General features: G+C 46.8%; 1 protein-coding gene across 1 annotated transcript in view; it reads right to left on the reverse strand.

The window, feature by feature from the left end:
• Positions 1 to 10475: 10475 nt before the first annotated feature.
• Positions 10476 to 19085, reverse strand: part of SMARCAL1 (SNF2 related chromatin remodeling annealing helicase 1) — a 52759-nt gene continuing 44149 nt past the window's right edge. The window contains exons 15-18 of the mRNA XM_024763157.1: positions 17014 to 17196; positions 15789 to 15889; positions 14728 to 14824; positions 10476 to 11350 (exon numbers count right to left, since the gene is read on the reverse strand). Coding sequence (XP_024618925.1) covers positions 11132 to 11350; positions 14728 to 14824; positions 15789 to 15889; positions 17014 to 17196 — 600 coding nt within the window. The 3' untranslated portion in view covers positions 10476 to 11131. The remainder of the gene's footprint in view (positions 11351 to 14727; positions 14825 to 15788; positions 15890 to 17013; positions 17197 to 19085) is intronic.

Genomic DNA, 19085 nt, shown 5'->3' on the forward strand with positions numbered 1-19085 from the left:
AAAAGTCTACTTTTCTGTGGTTGTGGGTAGTGGGAATATTTAAATTGAGTTTTGTTTTTATACATTTCTGCATTTTCTAATTATCTTTTATAATGAGTATGTATTTATAATTGGAAAAAAAATTTTTTTAAGTCCATTAGCAGTGAGTACACCTAGCTCTCATCATGGTTTCTAATATCATTCTGTTACACGATGAAAGGAACCAGGGCTCCTCGGAGAAATGACTGATTCTAGGACTGGGGCAGAACATGTACAAGATGAGCCTGGAGCATCTTGTAGTGCCAGAAAGTAAAGGAGTGCTCAAAACACAAAAAGCAGAAAAACCCTGCTGTGATGGAGCTACGTCAAAGAGCCATGGGAACCAATTGAAAGAACTCCCAATGGATAAGTCTGGAAATTTTTGAGCAAAAAATAAAGTTTTATTGATTTTTAACCCAAAGTAGAAAATAAATGTCCATGAGTTCATGCTGATATAAATAAATGGTTGAATAAATAAATAAATAAATGGGGAGAATCTCTCTTGCAGAAGAATTCTAGACAATTTTTGTGGATTCTGTGCCCTCTAGGAAGGGGGATATAACTCCTCACTCCTTAAGTGTGGGCTGTGCAGAGTAACTTCTTCCAAAGAGCACAAAAAAGGGGAAAAAAAGAGTAACTTTAGAGTGGAGAAACTGCCAAACAGGTCAAGGTCAATATCAAACAGTCGTAAATCATGGAGAGAGTATGTCCTTCTGCTAGATGTGGTGACAATGGCACTTTATTTTTGTGATCCTCCTCCCCCAAACCCATAACCCCAGTCTAGTCACGAAAAAAAAAATCAGACAAATTCCAATAGTGGGGTGTCCTACAAAATACTTGACCGGCACTCCCCCAAACTGTTAAGATCATAAAAAGCAAGAGAGTCTGAGAAACTGTCACAGCCAAGGGGAGCTTAAGGCGACATGATGACTAAATGTAAAAATGAGATCCTGGAACAGAAGAAGACGTTAGGTAAAAACTAAGGCGCTCTGAATAAACTATACATTTAAGTTAATAATAATGTATCAATATTGGTTCATTGATTATAATGAATGTACCATACTAATGTAAGATGTTAATAACAGGGGGAACTGGGTGAGAAAGTATATGGGAACTGTCTGTACTATCTCTTCAATTTCTTTATAAATCTAAAACTTTTCTAAAAATAAAGTCTATTTGAAAAGCAACAAGCCAAGGTCACCACAAGTCAACTCCCTGAAGACAGGGCCTCAGCTGTCCACCTCTGCATCCCAGGACTGAGCACAGAGCCTGGCACATCAGTGGTAATGGATATGTATTGAGTGGGGAAGTGTTACCTTAGACATAATGTATAATGGTGACGATGGGTTTTATTTATCTGGGCTTCTCTGCCTTACAAGGTCAATCCACTTATGTTAGAACTAAAGAAAGGCTTTAGAGATAACATAGCTCCAACTGGAAACTGAAGCCCAGCGAGGTCAAATGACTTGCCCAAGGTCATACAGTCAATAAATGACTTCCAGACTAGTGCTCTTTCTACTATATCACAAGATTCAAGCTGTTTTCTCAGCTGCAAAATGAGCATACCATAACTTCTAAGGTTCTTGGGACGATTAAATAATTTCTGTGAGGTACCTGGTGGGCATTTCTAAATGATGGCTATTATTGTTGAGATGGTGATGATGATACATGATTTCAATGTCTCTTGATGCCTTTTCAATCCTATTTTCTGTTCTGCCACACTCAGGGAACTTCAACATATCTCCTTTCTACTTCTTAAAAATATGCGCACCTCTTGTCTCCTTAATTTCTTTAGCTTGAGCACAATGAGACTATTATAGTCATGGCTACTGCCACCGGCTACATGGCCACTGCCGATGGAGTAGGGTGTACTCAGTGTCCCTCAATTTCACCAGAGGCTCCACCCACACATTCTCTGTCCCTTTAGGGTGGAGGACGGCAAGGGGCCAAGGGAGCAAGTCTTCTCCAGAAGAGAAACACACTGCCTTTGGGGGACAATTTCTGGAAACCTTTCCACCCAAACTATGCCCTGTCTCCAGAAAACTAAATTAAAACGTATTAGTGCAAACAAACAGGACTGGTGAAGGAGTGTTGAGAAACAAGCACTTGGAAGTTCCCTGGTTGTCCAGTGGTTGGGACTCAGCACTTTCACTGTGGTGGCGTGGGTTCAATCCCTGGTCAGGGAACTAAGATCCTGCAAGCCGTGTGGCTTAGCCAAAAAAAAAAACAAAACAAACCCAAGCACTCTCATGGCCCTCCTGTTCCAGTCTGTGCCTCTAGGCCAGGCAGGAGTGGTGCTCACTTGTCCAGGGTGGGTGGGTAAGCACGGCCAGCCTCGCACTAGGGCAGCCCGAGCTGAGGTGAGCTCTCCTGGGCTGGCTCTAGAGTCTAATTCAGACCATCTTTTAGCACATTTACCATCGCCCACCCCATCTCCTGTATAGCCTCCTATGTCTCTGGCCTTCAAAGGGACACAGGGAGCAAGAGAAGAGAGGATGCATGAGTAGAAATGCAGTAGAGTGCCTGAAAATGAGACACTCCATTATAAGAGGAAGTCGTTGGGACTCCCCTGGTTGGTGCAGTGGTTAAGAATCCGCCTGCCAAGGCAGGGGACACAGGTTCGATTCCTGGTCTGGGAAGATCCCACATGCCGTGGAGCAACTGAACCGTGGGCCACAACTACTGAGCCTGAGCTCTAGAGCACGTGTGCCACAACTACGGAAGTCCGCACGCCTAGAGCCCGTGCTCCGCAACGAGAGAAGCCCGCGTACCACAACGAATGAAGAGTAGCCCCTGCCCGCCGAACTGGAGAAAGCCCGCGCGCAGCAACGAAGACCCAAGGCAGCCAAAAATAAATAAATAAAAGAGGAAATTGTTCATGTTCAGAGCAGTTTTTTCAAAACTCAACACTTCTCTTTAAATAGCAAGCTGGAGGATGTACAAGTAGCACTCTCAGGAAATCAGCCCTAAGTGACTCCAGAGAATTGTGCCTGGAGTCTCAATTTGTCCTACCTGTGGGCTAATAAATCTCCACCCCCATTAGAGGATCATCAGGTGTAGAAGTTGTTAACTGTGATGTGTGCCCATAAAAGTCTCAGTCAAAACCTCTGCTGAGGGCTTCTCTGGTGGCGCAGTGGTTGAGAGTCCGCCTGCCGATGCAGGGGACACGGGTTCGTGCCCTGGTCCGGGAGGATCCCACATGCCGCGGAGTGGCTGGGCCCGTGAACCATGACTGCTGAGCCTGCGCATCTGGAGCCTGTGCTCCGCAACGGGAGAGGCCACAACAGTGAGAGCCCCGCGTACCGCAAAACAAAACAAAACAAAAGCTCTGCTGAGGCACTCCTCCTCCACAGGAGCCCTCAAAATTCACTTTTTGCCTTTAGAAAAATAAGTTAAAAGTCGCCTCCAGAGAAGAGTTCTTGTAGCTGCTGCATTGACCAGTCCTCTTGGGGGCATATGGAACATTTTATTCTTGAAAGAAATCTGAGGTGCAAGCATCATGATACATTCATCTCATGCTGGAGACAGAAAGGGCTTATCCCGGGGTCCCGGGGCCCATGTTGTTTCTTCACTTTGTGCCTGAAGAGCTCTTGCTCTCCCTTCTCTGATGGCCACAGACAAGAGCAAAGTCTGCATAGAACTGTCAGAGTACTGTAAGCCAGGCTCCGCTGGGAAGAGCTGACTCAGCAAGAGGAGGGAGAGGCTGCCAAGGCCAAGGCCTGGACACCTGGAAAGAATCATCTGTCTGAACTGGATTCAGCGCATGGATTCCTTGCTTCCTCTCTTCTCTCTACAAATTTACTTTAAATTCATTCTAGTGGTTGGTCGTGTTTTTGAATGGACATTTCATAGAGAATTGACACAGGCAGTTAAATCCATCAGGATGGGAGTTACTTGGCACCTCTTAAAAGGGATAAGGGAAAGCAATATGAAACAATGGCCAAATGTATTATGTAAAATGAGCCATTGTCAGTATGAAGCATTTGATACAATTTTTATAAAAGCAAATTCTCTGTATATTTACACAGATTTGTATACAAAGGGAATAAGTTACCAATGGCTTCATCCCAAATTGTTTATATTAGTTATTACCTCTAGGAAATAGGGCTAGGAGTAGGAGGGATGAGGATGTAGGACTTTCATTTTTTTATTTAGGCATTTCTAGATTAGTTCATTTTTCTATAAAATTTATAGTAGTGAATAGAGCAGTGGCTGAAGGGACAGGCTTTTCAATAAATGGTGCTGAGATAACTGCATATTCATATGGAAAAATATTAACCTTGACCTTATCTCACTCCATGTGCAAAAATAAACTCCAGTTGGATTGTACATCTAAACATTAAAAGCAGAACAATAAAGCTTCTAGAAGATAATATATTCATAACTTTGGGGTCATGGTTACACAGGTTTTTATTTTATAAATATTTTAATAATATTTAATAATATAATTATTTTATAATATTTTGTTAAGCTGTAAATTTGTTTCATGAACTCTTTTGTATGTTCTGTTTCATCCCCCAAAAGAGGGGTTAAAAGGAAGAGGAAGAGTGCTTGGTACTCAATGTATCTGTTGAATGGGTTGCGGGGGGGATGTGGGCAGAGGGTGTCACAAAATCAGATAACTGTTAGCTGTCATTATACCCCAAAGACCGTGACTCACAGGCTTCTCAATGCTTTCTGCTATGATGAGGAATCCATTTCTTTCGCTGAGACCCGCCCCCCCGGAAGACGCAGCACCAAAATAAAACATAGGTATGGGGGCTTTTTGGTGGCGCAGTGGTTGAGAGTCCGCCTGCCGATGCAGGGGACGCGGGTTCGGGCCCCAGTCCGGGAAGATCCCACATGCCGCGGAGCGGCTGGGCCCCTGAGCCATGGCCGCTGAGCCTGCGCGTCCCGAGCCTGTGCTCCGCAATGGGAGACGCCACAACGGTGAGAGGCCCACGTACCGCAAAACAACAACAACAAAAACAACAGCAACTTATCTTGGGGCTTCCCTCATGGCGCAGTGATTAAGAATCCACCTGCCAATGCAGGGGACGTGGGTTCGGGCCCCGGTCCGGGAAGATCCCACATGCCGCGGAGCGGCTGGGCCCCTGACCCATGGCCGCTGAGCCTACGCGTCCCGAGCCTGTGCTCCGCAATGGGAGACGCCACAACGGTGAGAGGCCCGCGTACCGCAGGAAAAAAAAAAAAAAAAAAACATAGGTATGAGAAACTGAGCCAGTGAATCCTCTTTAAGCTTCTAAGCATTTTTTTACATTGTAATCCTGAACTTGGTAAGAAGTCACAGGATAGGGTAAAAAAAATAAGGATAGACTTCTTTTCATCCCCTTTGCAGTTTAAACTTCAGTTAAAAAGAGCTTCAGAAAACATTGTTTCCCATAGACAAGAATGCACAGATAAGGCAAAACCCAGGAGCCGGGAAGGAGGGGAGGGCACCTCCAGGTCTGTTTCTCAGTTCTCCCTCTGACCTAGAAAAAGGCTCGTGGGAAGCCAAGACGGAAAAGACATGATTAATTCAAGCACAAGCGGATCAAGGCTAACAGGCTGCCTTTTGGAGTCTTCCTGACGCCGACCCTAGAGGCAGAAATTAACCAGGGTCATTCAGGGAGCAAGACTTCACTTGCTGACCCGGTGAGCAGAGGCAAAGCAGCTGCAGTGGGCCTTTAAGGGGAACATTGATGGCGGGGAGAGGAGTGGTATGAGATGCCCCCAGATTTTCTTCAATCCAACTGACGCTTCCAGAAAACATGGGAGGCCACTCTGTGTGGCAGGCCCGGGGTGAATGCAGCAGGTTATCTGTTAATTTAACTTAGAAGTGATTTTTCTAAGTGGCACGGTATGTCTCAAAATCACCTACACATTCATTTTTCCTTTGAATTGTACCCCTTGTATCCTAGCCATATCCCTGGAGTAAGGAGAGACTATTAATAGAAGTAGGAAATGAGATCCTAAGTAATTAAAGAACTTGACCAAATGCTGCCAGTGGAGCCCATGGAGAAGCTGTACCCACACTCCCCAGAGGCTCTGATAAGGGTGGAGGGAACAGCAGGCAGGAGGCAGCATCTCTGCAGATGTCCACAGACTCACAGGAGAGGGATTGTTCTTTTTTTTTTTTTCCTGCGGTATGCGGGCCTCTCAGCGCTGTGGCCTCTCCCGTTGCAGAGCACAGGCTCCGGACGCGCAGGCTCAGCAGTCATGGTTCACGGGCCCAGCCACTCCGCGGCATGTGGGATCCTCCCAGACCAGGGCACGAACCCGTGTCCCCTGCATCGGCAGGCGGACTAAAAGAAAATAGTGGCAAGAGTGGACATCCTTATCTTGTTCCTCATCTTAGATGAAATGTTTGCTGTGGGTTTGTCATATATGGCCTTTATTATGTTGAGATAGGTTCCCTCTATGCCCACTTTCTGGAGAGTTTTTGTCATAAATGGGTGTTGAATTTTGTCAAAAGCTTTTTCTGCATCTATTGAGATGATCATATGGTTTTATTCTTCAATTTGTTAATACGGTGTATCACATTGATTGATTTGTGTATACTGAAGAATCCTTGCATCCCTGAGATAAATCCCACTTGATCATGGTGTATGATTTTTTTGATGTGTTGTTGGATTCTGTTTGCTAGTATTTTGTTGAGGATTTTTTGCATCTATATTTATCAGTAATATTGGTCTGTAATTTTCATTTTTTGTAGTATCTTTGTCTGGTTTTGGTATCAGGGTGATGGTGGCCTCATAGAATGAGTTTGGGAGTGTTCCTTCCTCTGCAATTTTTTGGAAGAGTTTGAGAAGGATGGGTGTTAGCCCTTCGCTAAATGTTTGATAGAATTCACCGGTGAAGCCATCTGATCCTGGACTTTTGTTTGTTGGAAGATTTTTAATCACAGTTTCAATTTCATTACTTGCGACTGGTCTGTTTATATTTTCTATTTCTTCTTGGTTCAGTCTTGGAAGATTATACCTTTCTAAGAATTTGTCCGTTTCTTCCAGGTTGTCCATTTTATTGGCATAGAGTTGCTTGTAGTAGACTCTTAGGATGCTTTGTATTTCTTCGGTGTCCATTGCAACTTCTCCTTTTTCATTTCTAATTTTATTGATTTGAGTCCTTTCCTCTTTCTTGATGAGTCTGGCTAAAGGTTTATCAATTTTGTTTATCTTCTCAAAGAACCAGCTTTTAGTTTTACTGATCTTGGCTATTGTTTTCTTTGTTTCTATTTCATTTATTTCTGCTCTGACCTTTATGATTTCTTTCCTTCTACTAACTTTGGGTTTTGTTTGTTCTTCTTTCTCTAGTTCCTTTAGGTGTAAGGCTAGATTGTTTGAGATTTTTCTTGTTTTTTGAGGTAGGCTTGTATTGCTATAAACTTCCCTCTTAGAACTGCCTTTGCTGCATCCCACAGGTTTTGGATGTGTGTTTTCATTGTAACTTGTCTCTAGGTATTTTTTGATTTCCTCTTTGATTTCTTCAGTGATGTCTTGGTTATTTAGTAACGTATTGTTTAGCCTCCATGTGTTTGTGTTTTTTACGTTTTTTTCCCTATAATTGATTGCTAATCTCATAGCGCTGTGGTCGGAAAAGATGCTTGAAATTATTTCAGTTTTCTTAAATTTACCGAGACTTGATTTGTGACCCACTATGTGATCTATCCTGGAGAATGTTCCATGTGCACTTGAGAAGAAAGTGTAATCTGCTGTTTGTGGATGGAATGTCCTATAAATATCAATTAAATCTATAAGGTTGCCTATCTCTACTTCATTTAGTTGTTTTTCCTGGAGTTTTATCTTGTTCCTTCATCTGGTACAAAGTCCTCTGCCTTTTCATTTTGTCTATCTTTCTGTGAATGTGGTTTTCTTTCCACAGGCTGCAGAATTGTAATTCTTTTTTCTTCTGTTGTCTTCCCTCTCTATAGTAAAATTTAGATAGACAATCATTTGTCCTCTGGAAGCTTCCAGCAAGACTGGTCGTGTTATAGACAAACATGTTGACAGCTCACAAAATTAAAAAATAAATACAGAGTTGGGAGTGAGACAACTTCAGGTGGCCCAAAGGAGAGCCCAGACAAGCGTTCTCTCCCAAGCCTTTGGCCCTGAATTTTCTCCAGACAACCGTGGGTAGTTCTCATGTCAGCGGGTGATGAGGATACCAAAGTCCCAATCATTTATGGAGATCTGGGGCCCCAGCAGGGCTTCTCATGGCAGGATAAGCTGGCGGATGTAGGCTCAGCTGCTAATCTCCACAATCCTTCTCGGAAAGACAGAAAAAGCAACTCATGCTCCTTAGACTTAGGTGTTCAGGCTGAACTTTCCAAAGAGCTGTGACCCTGCAGGGAAGCCAGGAGCAACGGATCAACACGGTGATTAATAGGAAGCACAATCACCAAAAACCAAGGTTGACAGAGGAAAGCAGAAAGGTCAGCATCTTCCTAGGTATTTCCTGAGGCTGGAGTTTACAGAGGACATGACTCCCAGTCCAGACTGTGCTGAGAGGTCAGTAAGCCTGAACAACAGTGAGGGGGGTTGGGTGGCCCCCAAAGATCCCCTCTCTCAACTGGAGCTGTCTGGGAGCCCAGGAAAGGGCATTCAAAGTGATGAGAAAGGGGTGCATTCCAGGGTCTTGTTCTGGTTTGTTGATCAGAGTGGCAAGGCGGCCAGGGGCCTGCAGGGAAGCCAGCACAGGTTCACAGCCAGGGCCGAGTCCCTCAGGAGGGGGCTGTGTAACAAACTGCTCACAGGATCCCCCAAAGCACTGTGGGCCTCCGGCCCCGGCAGAACAGCACACTGACACCTAGAGTGGGCTCTCGGGGGACGGCCAGGCTGCAGAGGCCACTCTGCTTCTTCCCAGCTGAGATGCCCTCAGCTCAGTTTCTGCATCTGCACCATGAAAATTTAACCACCTTCCTCCGAGGTGGGGTTCATTAAGTCAGTATGCGAAAGGTGCTCATCCTGGCCAGTGCCCCGCACCTACTACACAGTGCAAAGCCATTCAGGTTTAACAAATAATCCACATACCATCACACCAGCACAACTCGGCAGGTTTCACTGCCGCCAAGAACACTGGTCTCACTCCAAGCCCCCACTTACACCTGGCCCTTGATTTCGCCCCCCCGCAACTTCTTCTCCCCCCTTTTTTTTTTTTAATCTCAAAGTGGCCAAAAGCGGGCTTCCCTGGTGGCGCAGTGGTTGAGAGTCCGCCTGCTGACACTATCAATTTGCTGAGGCAAAACCCCATGTCTCAGTATTGACTCTTCCTCAAATGCCCATGGGCAATCCATCTGCAAATGCTTTCAGCTTCACATCCAAGACATATCCGGATTCCAACCACTTCCCACCTCCTTCACACTGCTCCCTGGCCCGGCCCACCCCAGCACTGCCCCTGTGGTCAGCTGCAAGAGCTCAGTAGGCCCTCCTACCCAACCAGTCCCTCGCTCATCCTTCTTGATCTCTTTCCTATACACAAACTGGGTGATCTTTTAAAACTATAATCAGATTGCCTCAGACCCCTGCTCAAAACCAGTCAATGGCTTCCATTCATGTTCAGAATGAAATCCAAATCCTTGCCGTGACCCAGGAGCGCTACATCATCTGGCCCATCTCTCTCTTCAGTGTCATCACCTTACTCTTCCCACGTGATACACCACTCCCCTCACCCCTCTCTAAACCTGCGCTGGCAACATAGGGGCCCCCGGGCACTTGAAACATGGCTAGTTCAGACTGAGATGTGCAGTTAGTGTCAAATACACACTGGATTTTGAAGACTTGGTATGAAAAAGAGAATAAAAAGTTTCTCAATAACTTTTTAAATAGTGATTATGTTGAAATGACAGTATTTTGAATATATTGGGTTAAAAACGTATTATTAATTTGATCTTTTTTTTTTTTTTTTTTTTTTTTTTGGGGACACGGGCCCTACCTCCTGGACTGGGGCACGAACCCGCGTCCCCTGCGTCAGCAGGTGGACTCTCAACCACTGCGCCACCAGGGTTGCCCTGTTGGAAGAATTTTTTTGCAGTACACGGGCCTCTCACCGTCGTGGCCTCTCCCCTTGCGGAGCACAGGCTCCGGATGCGCAGGCTCAGCGGCCATGGCTCACGGGCCCAGCCGCTGCACGGCATGTGGGATCTTCCCGGACCGGGGCACGAACCCGTGTTCCCTGCATCGGCAGGCAGACTCCCAACCGCTGCGCCACCAGGGAAGCCCTGATCCTTCATTTTTAAAAATACTCTTTGGAAATAAGAAGGATCAAATTAGTAATACTAATACAACACATATGTGCCCTGTGTTACATTTCTATTGGACGGTGCTGCTGTAAGCCAGGGGTTAGCAAACTACGATCTGTGGGCCAAATCCTGCTCTCCGCCTGTTTTTGTATGGCCTGTGAGCCAAGTACAGTTTTTCTGTTTTTAAATGGTTGAAAATAATAGTCATTTGCGACACATGAAAATTATGAGAAGCTCAAAATTCAGTGTCCGTAACAGAATTTTATTGGAAAAGAGCCACAGTCACTTGTTCCGGATTATCTAATGGTTGATTTTGCACCACAGCAGAGCTGAGCAGTTCCAACACAGACATCCTGGCTCATAAAGCCAAAAGTAATTACTATCTGGCTATTTATAGAAAAAGCTTGTCAACCCCTGCTCTAAACCCTCAGCTTACTGTATTTTCTTTATAGAACATAGAACTATTGCCTCTCCTGTTACGTGATAACTTTGGCAAAGGCGTGTACTTTCTTCTCTTCTTTGGTGAATTCCTGCCAGCACCTAGAGAACAGTGCCTGGCACACATTAGGCGCTCTATAAATATTTGTTGAATCAATACATTTTACAAATCTAGATTTCGGGTCCTGTGTAGGAAGCACCTCGTTAATTAAAGAACATGAATCACCACTACTACAGCCTACTGTCTGTTTCTCAGTAGGTTAAGCTAAGGTTAATTAAGACCCAAGCAAACCAACCCACACATAATGAAGGGAAATGCTGACACATGCCTGGTAACCCGTCGGGCTTGGAGACAGAGACCAACACTGTGGCAACGACCAGAGGAGCATAGCCTTTCCAGAAAAGTGCCTCATTTTGTTTTAATAAATTCCATGATTTTGAATGCATCTTTGGCCCCTCTTACAGAGGAGAGGTGAAGCTGTCCCAGTTATCAAAAAATTCAAATCTGCTCTTCTTCAGCGGACTGCCTGTCAATGTGCTCTCATCCAGTGTGTCTCCCGTGTCCTGGGAACGACTTCCTGGGTCAAATGACTCTGCTGCCTCCAGGAGCTCCATATCGCTTCCGTCTTCCTCAAAGGACTTCTGGAAAAAGTCATAGATCTTCTGCTGCTTTGGGTCCTTCACCAGAGGAAGACAAGACAAAGACATCAGCACCCAGGCACCAACACTGACCCTCCCCCCACCACTGTGGGACCAGCTCAGGAAACTGTTTATCACTCGATCAGCCTCACTGTCTTTCTGTCTGGCTTCTTAGCTTCTCTGCTGCTTGCTGGGTAAAGAAGGGAAAACAGAAAACGAACGGTTGTGAAAGCGACACAGGACCTGCTCTCACGCTAATTTATGTTGGGAATGTTTTCTCCCTTCTAACTTTACAAATCAGTATTTCAATATTGAAACAGCTCCCAAGCCTTTCTCCACTAAGAGGTTAGTTAGGCTGTAATTCAACTCCCGAATTGGTGTGTTCAGCCGTGGCTTATACCTAATTCTCTGAGTGGTTATAAAACACACACTTAACATATTGATAAGTAGATACGTGTCCCTGATTCTGACTACCCTAAAGTTACAAATGATCAAAATGCCCTCCAACTGCATCTATGCATTGACAACGATGGTGTGGTGCTAAAATCACACCCAGCTGTTATGACCACAGCAGATGACGGGCTTGCTCTCACCCCTTTGCTGATCTCTCCTCTGTCTAAATTCCTAACCCTGGCCATCATTCAACCCAGAGGCACATATTCAGTATCTCCACTGACCTCCCACAGGTCCATAAACTAAACCTATCTAAAAACCACAACCATCTGTCATCTCACTCCTACATCCCCACAGCAGGTCCTGTTCCCTAGTCTTGATGGTCTCGCACTATTCTCACAGTACCCCTAGCTTGCGATCACCAGGGCATCCTGACTCCGGATCTCACCCACCAAACTGCATCAGGTTGGTTTCTCCGTCTGTTCCCTCCCAGATACTTAGTAGGCAGGCTCTTTCCTTGGGCCACATTGCTTTGTACCTGCCTGAATCTGCAATGGCTTCACTGCACTTCCCACCTCAGGCCTCTTCCCATGTCAACTTCCCATGTCAAACCGGTCTTTTCCAGGCTAATTTCTCCCTACAGACTATCCTCTAACAAGATTTTCCTGTCACATCATTGGGCACCCCTGTGCCTACCTCATCAAGTCTAATGCTGCTTCCCTGGCTTTCCAGGCCCTTTGGAGTCAGGTCTCAGCCTAACTGGCCACTATTTCTTTGCTTTCACAGAAGCCCTCCACACTAGCGAAGTTCTTGAAAACTGATCCTGCAAGGACTCTAGATTATTCAATAATCTGTACCCTACATTCTCTCGCCTTTCAGGATCCTAGCCATTCAGATGGGAAGTGACATTAAGGGTCATTAAGGTCATCCCCACACCAGCCGCATGTCCTCCTCCGTGATATCAGCTTTTGTCTGAGCAACTGCAAGGTCGAGGAAATGCCGCCCACAAGGCAGCCTACTCCAGGTAGAAACAGCTGTCCACGTGCATTTGAGGACGTGATGGCAACGCTATGTGCTAACTTGGAGCACGCATAATTAAAGGGAAGCAAGTTCCAAGATCAGACAGTATTTCACTTCCCTTCCCAGCAGGCAGGCAGACATGACCTCTTCTGCTTTTGGCTCCTATACAGGAGGCAACACTTTCTTTTCCTAATAGTTGATACAGTTTTCAGCCCTATTTTAATTTTTTTAAGTGATATAATTATTAATCAAAATAAATATTGATAAACTCCATTTGTACTTTAGGCAGAAATTCTTTTTTTTTATTAATTTATTTTTGGCTGCATCGGGTCTTTGTTGCTGTGCATGGGCTTTCTCTAGTCGCGGAGAGCGGGGGCTACTCTTTGTTGTGGTGCGTGGGCTTCTAGTTGCGGTGGCTTCCCTTGTGGTGGAGCACGGGCTCTAGGCGCACAGGCTTCAGGAGTTGCGGCTCGCGGGCTCTAGAGCACAGGCTCAGTAGTTGGGGCTCGCGGGCTGTAGAGCACAAGCTCAGTAGTTGTGGCACATGGGCTTAGCTGCTCTGCAGCATGTGGGATCCTCCCGGACCAGGGCTCGAACCCGTGTCCCCTGCACTGGCAGGCGGATTCTGCGCCACCAGGGAAGTCCCTAGGCAGAAATTCTTAACTAATTCAAAGCAACTGAGGGTCAGGCCAGTATAAATAAATGGGTTATAAATAAACCTATTCTCATTAGTTGAGAAGCCTTTAAAAATTAGGCTCTTTCTTTTCAAAGGGCACATAACAACCAAGGCTCTGTCAAAACAGTCACCATTCAACTGAATTAGACAGTTCTTCAAAAAGTTTAAAAGGAAGGTTGTCTTAAACTTGGCTTATTAATTATAAGGATAGTTTATACCCTGTGTTTAAAAATATGATCTCCCCTGAGTCTTATTTATCCCAATAATTACATTACGAAGAAAGAATTTAGTTGCAAGCAAATGTAAATGAAAGATTATATCCTCAGACAAGTCTTAGCATCACCTACAAGATCGTGTCGACCTGACAGCTTCTGATGCTCGGCAATTCCACAGGAAGGAGGCGGCATGTCAGCTTCCTGAAGCGCAGGGCCGCCTTTCTACACGAGGCTCAGACCTCTGTCCATGCTCTCATTAGAAATAACCCCCCAGGGGTCGCCCTCCATCAGGCAGGACCTCTCGAGTTATCACCTTCCTTGTCAACCACCCGAGCAGGTGAAAGAAGACCAGCCTTTGGGAGTCTTTGCACCTCTGGCTCCTCTACCTTGTTTCACTGAAATGGAGGGGGAAGAGCTGTGGCAGCCATGGGGCTGGAGAGCTAGGCCAGGGCAGGCCTGCTGGGCCCTGGGCTGCCCTCTCCAGAGGCAAACAGGCCTCCTCTCAGCACCTCTGACAAGGCCCCACCTGGTCACGGAAGGATGTTCACCAGCCTCTTACTCTCCTTGACAGTAAGAGGGGCTGTCGCACAGGGAATGCTGGCTGAGTCTGGAAGCCTTCCGCCTGGGCTGGCTTCAAGTGACCCATGGCTGCGGGAGAGTCTTGCTGCTCCGCAAGTCTCTGCTCACCCCTTTATAAAATGGGGAGTCACTGAGGATAAGGTGCAGCAACAGAGGGGCAAGTATGCTACACAGAAGCAACACCCCATGTGAAACACTCCCCATTCTTTGCTGGGGATGTGTTTGGGTGGCGTTGCTATGTACTTTTTGCAACAATTCAGCTGTTGCCATGGGGCGTTTTCTGTCAGTTTCTAATGGCCTGATGGAAAAGGCAGCATTTGGAGGCCCTGGTTTTTGAGGAGGGCATGTCAGAAGCAGCAGGAGTTAATGCCAGCACTTCTCCATAAACAGATGCACACACACAGATTGACCCGAGAACGAATGCAACCATCATTTTAGCTCCCCAGCTGGGGGAGGTCCCCAGGAGTGATTCACACCTTCCCGCTCAGGACCTCTGGACACCCCAGTGGCAGAGGGCCACATGCTGGTGTTACCTTGTAGAAATAATCTGCGGCTTCTGTCATTTCTGAAAAATTGGTCTCAGAAAGCCCGGCTTCACCCAGAACTTTAATCTTCTCTTGAATCAGGGGCCTGTTGGGGAGAAATGAGCTGCAGTGGAAACAACCTGCACAGAACCAGCAGACTGATTATAGCGAGACCAGCCCCTGTTCTTGTGAGACACGCTCACTGTTTCACATCTCTCCATCTCTTCAGGCACAAACGCCCATCCTGAAATACTGACCTCCTCTCTATTGTAAACCGACCAAGTCAGGGCTCACATCGTCAGGCTCAAAATTCTTTCTACTGGAAGATGTGTAGGAAATAAATGCTACTGCAACAAAAATTTGAACCTGGCACTGTTATGAGCTGCTCAGTTAACAAATCCATGAACAGAAAGGGAAGTAGGGGCAACCCACACGCAAAATAAAGGTAAGATGCCTTAGTCATAATGCTGGAAACAGAGATAGGTAGTGGAAACTAATAAGATAATCAAGAAACAATATGAGGAAGGAGGAAATGGAACTGGGGAGGGAGCATGTGGGGAGTCTTTGCCTAAGTGATGGACATGAAACCCCAGAGTTAAAAATCTGACCCCATCTCTGCTAAGGAAGCACTACATGGCCCAGGGAGAGCCACCTTCCCCCGCTGGCCCAGCAGCAGCTCTGTGAGGCGTGGCCTTACGGAACCAGCGCACCTCCCAAGGGGCCAGGGGGGCAGTCTCCCAGACTCAGCAAACGCCTTCACTTCCGGGAACAGAGCGCTTTACAAACAAAATTCCACCTACATTGCATCCCAATACGTTCTCCTCCCTCGTCTCAGGTCAGTGGGAAGGAGCCACATCCCCTTATTCCTACAGGATTTCCTCATGCCTCCTGCAGCCACCAGTTAACACTATGCAGGAGGTCAAACAGGGTCATGAGGAAAGGGGGAGCGCACTACTAGCAGGTCTTCTGTGTGGATCCCTGGAGACCTGCCCCAAAGCAGAGGCTCTTAGGGAGCAAAGGAAATACGTCATCGGTGTCGACCCAACTGCCGGGCCAGCCAGGGGCCTCACCAAAGGTAGTCATCAGCCGTGCCTCTTGCCACCAGGTAGTGGATGCCCACAGAGCTCGACTGCCCGATGCGGTGCACCCGGTCCTCAGCCTGCATCAGCACCTGCGGGGCGGGGATCGGGACGCATGTCGGTCAAGGCTGGAAGCTGCTCAGCCCACCGCAGCAGGTGGCCTCTTGCCCCGGAGCCTCACCACAACCCTTCCTCCTCACTGCGTGTCACGTGGCAGGGGGCCTGCAAGCCTCTGTCCACAAACGGTCTGTCATCTGACAAAAGGGAGAAGCAAGCACAATCCTGGTCAGCAGGGGGGACCTCGATCTGCAGCTGGGAAGCTGTGGATGCCCCTTCAGGGCCGGGCCAGCTGCTGGGCGCTGCAGAGGGAGAGCCAGCTTCAGCTCTGCCACCAGCTGTGACGAAGGAGACCCGGCACACTGCCACTCTTCCTCCATGGAATGAAAAGTTATCTTCTAAACAGACAGAGATACCGCGCCCAGGGAGAGGCCATATATGATCAGGGGGTAGGGTGGCTTTTTTATACGGTGGAAAAACCCTACAACGAATAATGAAAACCAAGAACATGGTTTCCATTATAAAATGCCTTCACGCTCTAAGCCCAGCCATCGTTACAGCCGTCGCCGACGTGTGGTCGATGAGAGCCACACTGGTCAGAACATCGGAAGGGAAAGAACTTCTTTCTGGAGTTGAGGAGAAAACTTTGAGTCCAAACAAATGTCTTCCATCTGCTGCCACAGCTGATCAGATAAGGCCAGTGGGCACCCTGCGCATGTTCCAAGGAATACCCGCCGCAGTCGCCCTGTTGTGGCGCCACTAGTAAAGTGGCTCCCAGGGGCAGCTGATAAAAAGGGGCTCAGGCTGGGAAGCCAGAGGCCTCAGGCCAGGGCTGCCATGTGCTCCCCTTAAGTGACAGCTATGCTCTCGAGCTCTCTGTGCTCCAATTTCTTCATGGAGACATGGATCATGAGACTCCTTCGAAAACTTCAATCTTCCCGTTGGTAATAAGATGGTCGATAAGCCTACTACTTAGCAGGTTGTTGTGAAGACCTAATACCTGGCCAATGGATGTGCAAAGTATGAGCGTGTTTACCAGGCCTAACAGAAACAGAGGGAAGATGACGCAGGCACCAGGGACAGCGCACAGAAGCCCCCCCCGCCCCCCCCCCCCGCGCCACTGGCTCTCTCTGCCAGCAGCCAGGAGTACGCCCCTCACCCCTGGGTTCCAAAACAGCTCCGCGAACACCACCAGGTCAGCCGAGGAGAAGGTGAGGCCCATGTTGGCGGCGGTGATGGACAGCACGGCCACGGCGGGCCCCTCCGACAGCTGGAACTGCTGGCACAGGTCCTCACGGTCGGCCGAGGAGGTGGAGCCATCGATGCGGATGTGCTTCACACGCTGCGGGAACAGGAGAGGGAAGCAAGGTGGGCGTAGGTGCGGGGCCTCGGCGGCACGGCTCTAGGGACACAGCCCCGCGCTGCTCTGGCTCCAAGCCGGGTGGAGCATCAGGCTCGCCACTCTGTACTGCTTTCCGAGCTTCTTTCCTGGTCTTTCCTTTCCTTTCATAATTGGAACTTGTGTTGAGATAACTGTAGGCTCGCATGTCGTTTAAGCAGTAATACAGAGAAGGATTCCTCGTGTGATTTGCCCAGTTTCCTCCACTGGGAATACTGGTAAAACTATAGCATAATATCACACCCAGGATACTGACTTTGATACAATCCACTGACCTTATCCAGATTTCCCCAGTTTTACTTAAACTCCTGGGTGTGTGTGTTCTATACAACTTTATCTCGAACCTGGGTTTTCATGTATCTGCCTTCACAGTCGAGACAGTGAACAGTTCTAACCGCACAGGGATGCTCTGTAGCCCATTTAGAGCCCTGCCCGCCTCCCTCCTGCTTCTCCCTCACCCACCCAGTCCCTACTAATCTGTCTTATTATTATTTTTTTTTTGCGATACGCGGGCCTCTCACTGCTGTGGCCTCTCCTGTTGTGGAGCACAGGCTCCGGACGCACAGGCTCAGCGGCCATGGCTCACGGGCCCAGCCGCTCTGCGGAATGTGGGATCTTCCCGGACCGGGACACGAACCTGCGTCCCCTGCATCGGCAGGCGGACTCTCAACCACTGCGCCACCAGGGAAGCCCTGTCCTGCATTTCTAAAATGTTCCATTTCAGGAACATTTATAAATGGAGTCAAACACTGTGCAACCTTTGGGGCTGGGCTCTTTTCACTCAGCATCACTGCCCAGAGAGTCACCCCTGTCGTTGCACGTACAGTCGGTTCACACACACCCGTAGCTCATTCCTTCTCATTGCTGAGCAGTGTTCTGTGGCAGGGATGTACCATGGTTACCTATTCACCTTGGGCAGGACGTGTGGGTTGGTTCCAGCTTTGCACTACTACAAATAAAGCTGCCCTGAACATTGGTGTACAAGTGAATGTAACTTTTCACTCCTCTGGGACAACTGCCCTGAAATCAACTGCTGAGTTGTATCTGATAGTTGCATGCTTAGCTCAGCTTATTTTCTTTAAAAAAACAATTTTTTTATCTGCAATTAAAAATTTAATTTTAATATATATATATAAAATGCCTTATAACCTTATGTAGTTATGTCTTGTTATTCACAGTAGTTATGTTCTATATAGTCATTATTATAAAATCTGAATTAGCAAATCCTGGATAATTTCCCCTGGGGAAACACAGGATTAGGTTCCTGAGATCAGCTTATTTTAAGTGGCATTTATTGTTTCTCAATGATAAAGACAGACATTATGAGGAAAATAAATTACCGATCTATTTTCTCCCATCACTCTTTTCTCAATGTGTTTGCTACATCTTTTAAATAAAAAGTTCTATATCTTGCTTTTCTCTGATAAACATTATATTGTAAATAAACTAAATTATTAAAATGCTTTCTAAAACATGATTTTTAATGGCTGTGTAACAGTTCATTATGCAACAATAGTATACTTTAACCAGTTATCTATTTCCTCACATTTGGGTGGGTTTCTACTTGTCACTGAAAAAGGATGGGCTGTCTGCATGTCTCAACTAAGAAGTCCGCATGCTGCAACTAAAAGATCCCACATGCCGCAACAAAGATCTCGCATGCTGCAACTAAGACCTAACGCAGCCAAAATAAATAAAGTAAAAAAAAAAAAAAAAAGGATGGGCTGGCAAATGTCCACCAACAGATGAGTGGATAAAGTGTGGTACATGCATACAATGGAATATTACTCAGCAATAGAAAGGAATGAACTGTTGATACATGCATTAACATG

Source organism: Neophocaena asiaeorientalis, unplaced genomic scaffold (assembly GCF_003031525.2).
Source record: "Neophocaena asiaeorientalis asiaeorientalis breed wild unplaced genomic scaffold, Neophocaena_asiaeorientalis_V1.1 scaffold86, whole genome shotgun sequence".
Classification (NCBI taxonomy): Eukaryota; Metazoa; Chordata; class Mammalia; order Artiodactyla; family Phocoenidae; genus Neophocaena; species Neophocaena asiaeorientalis.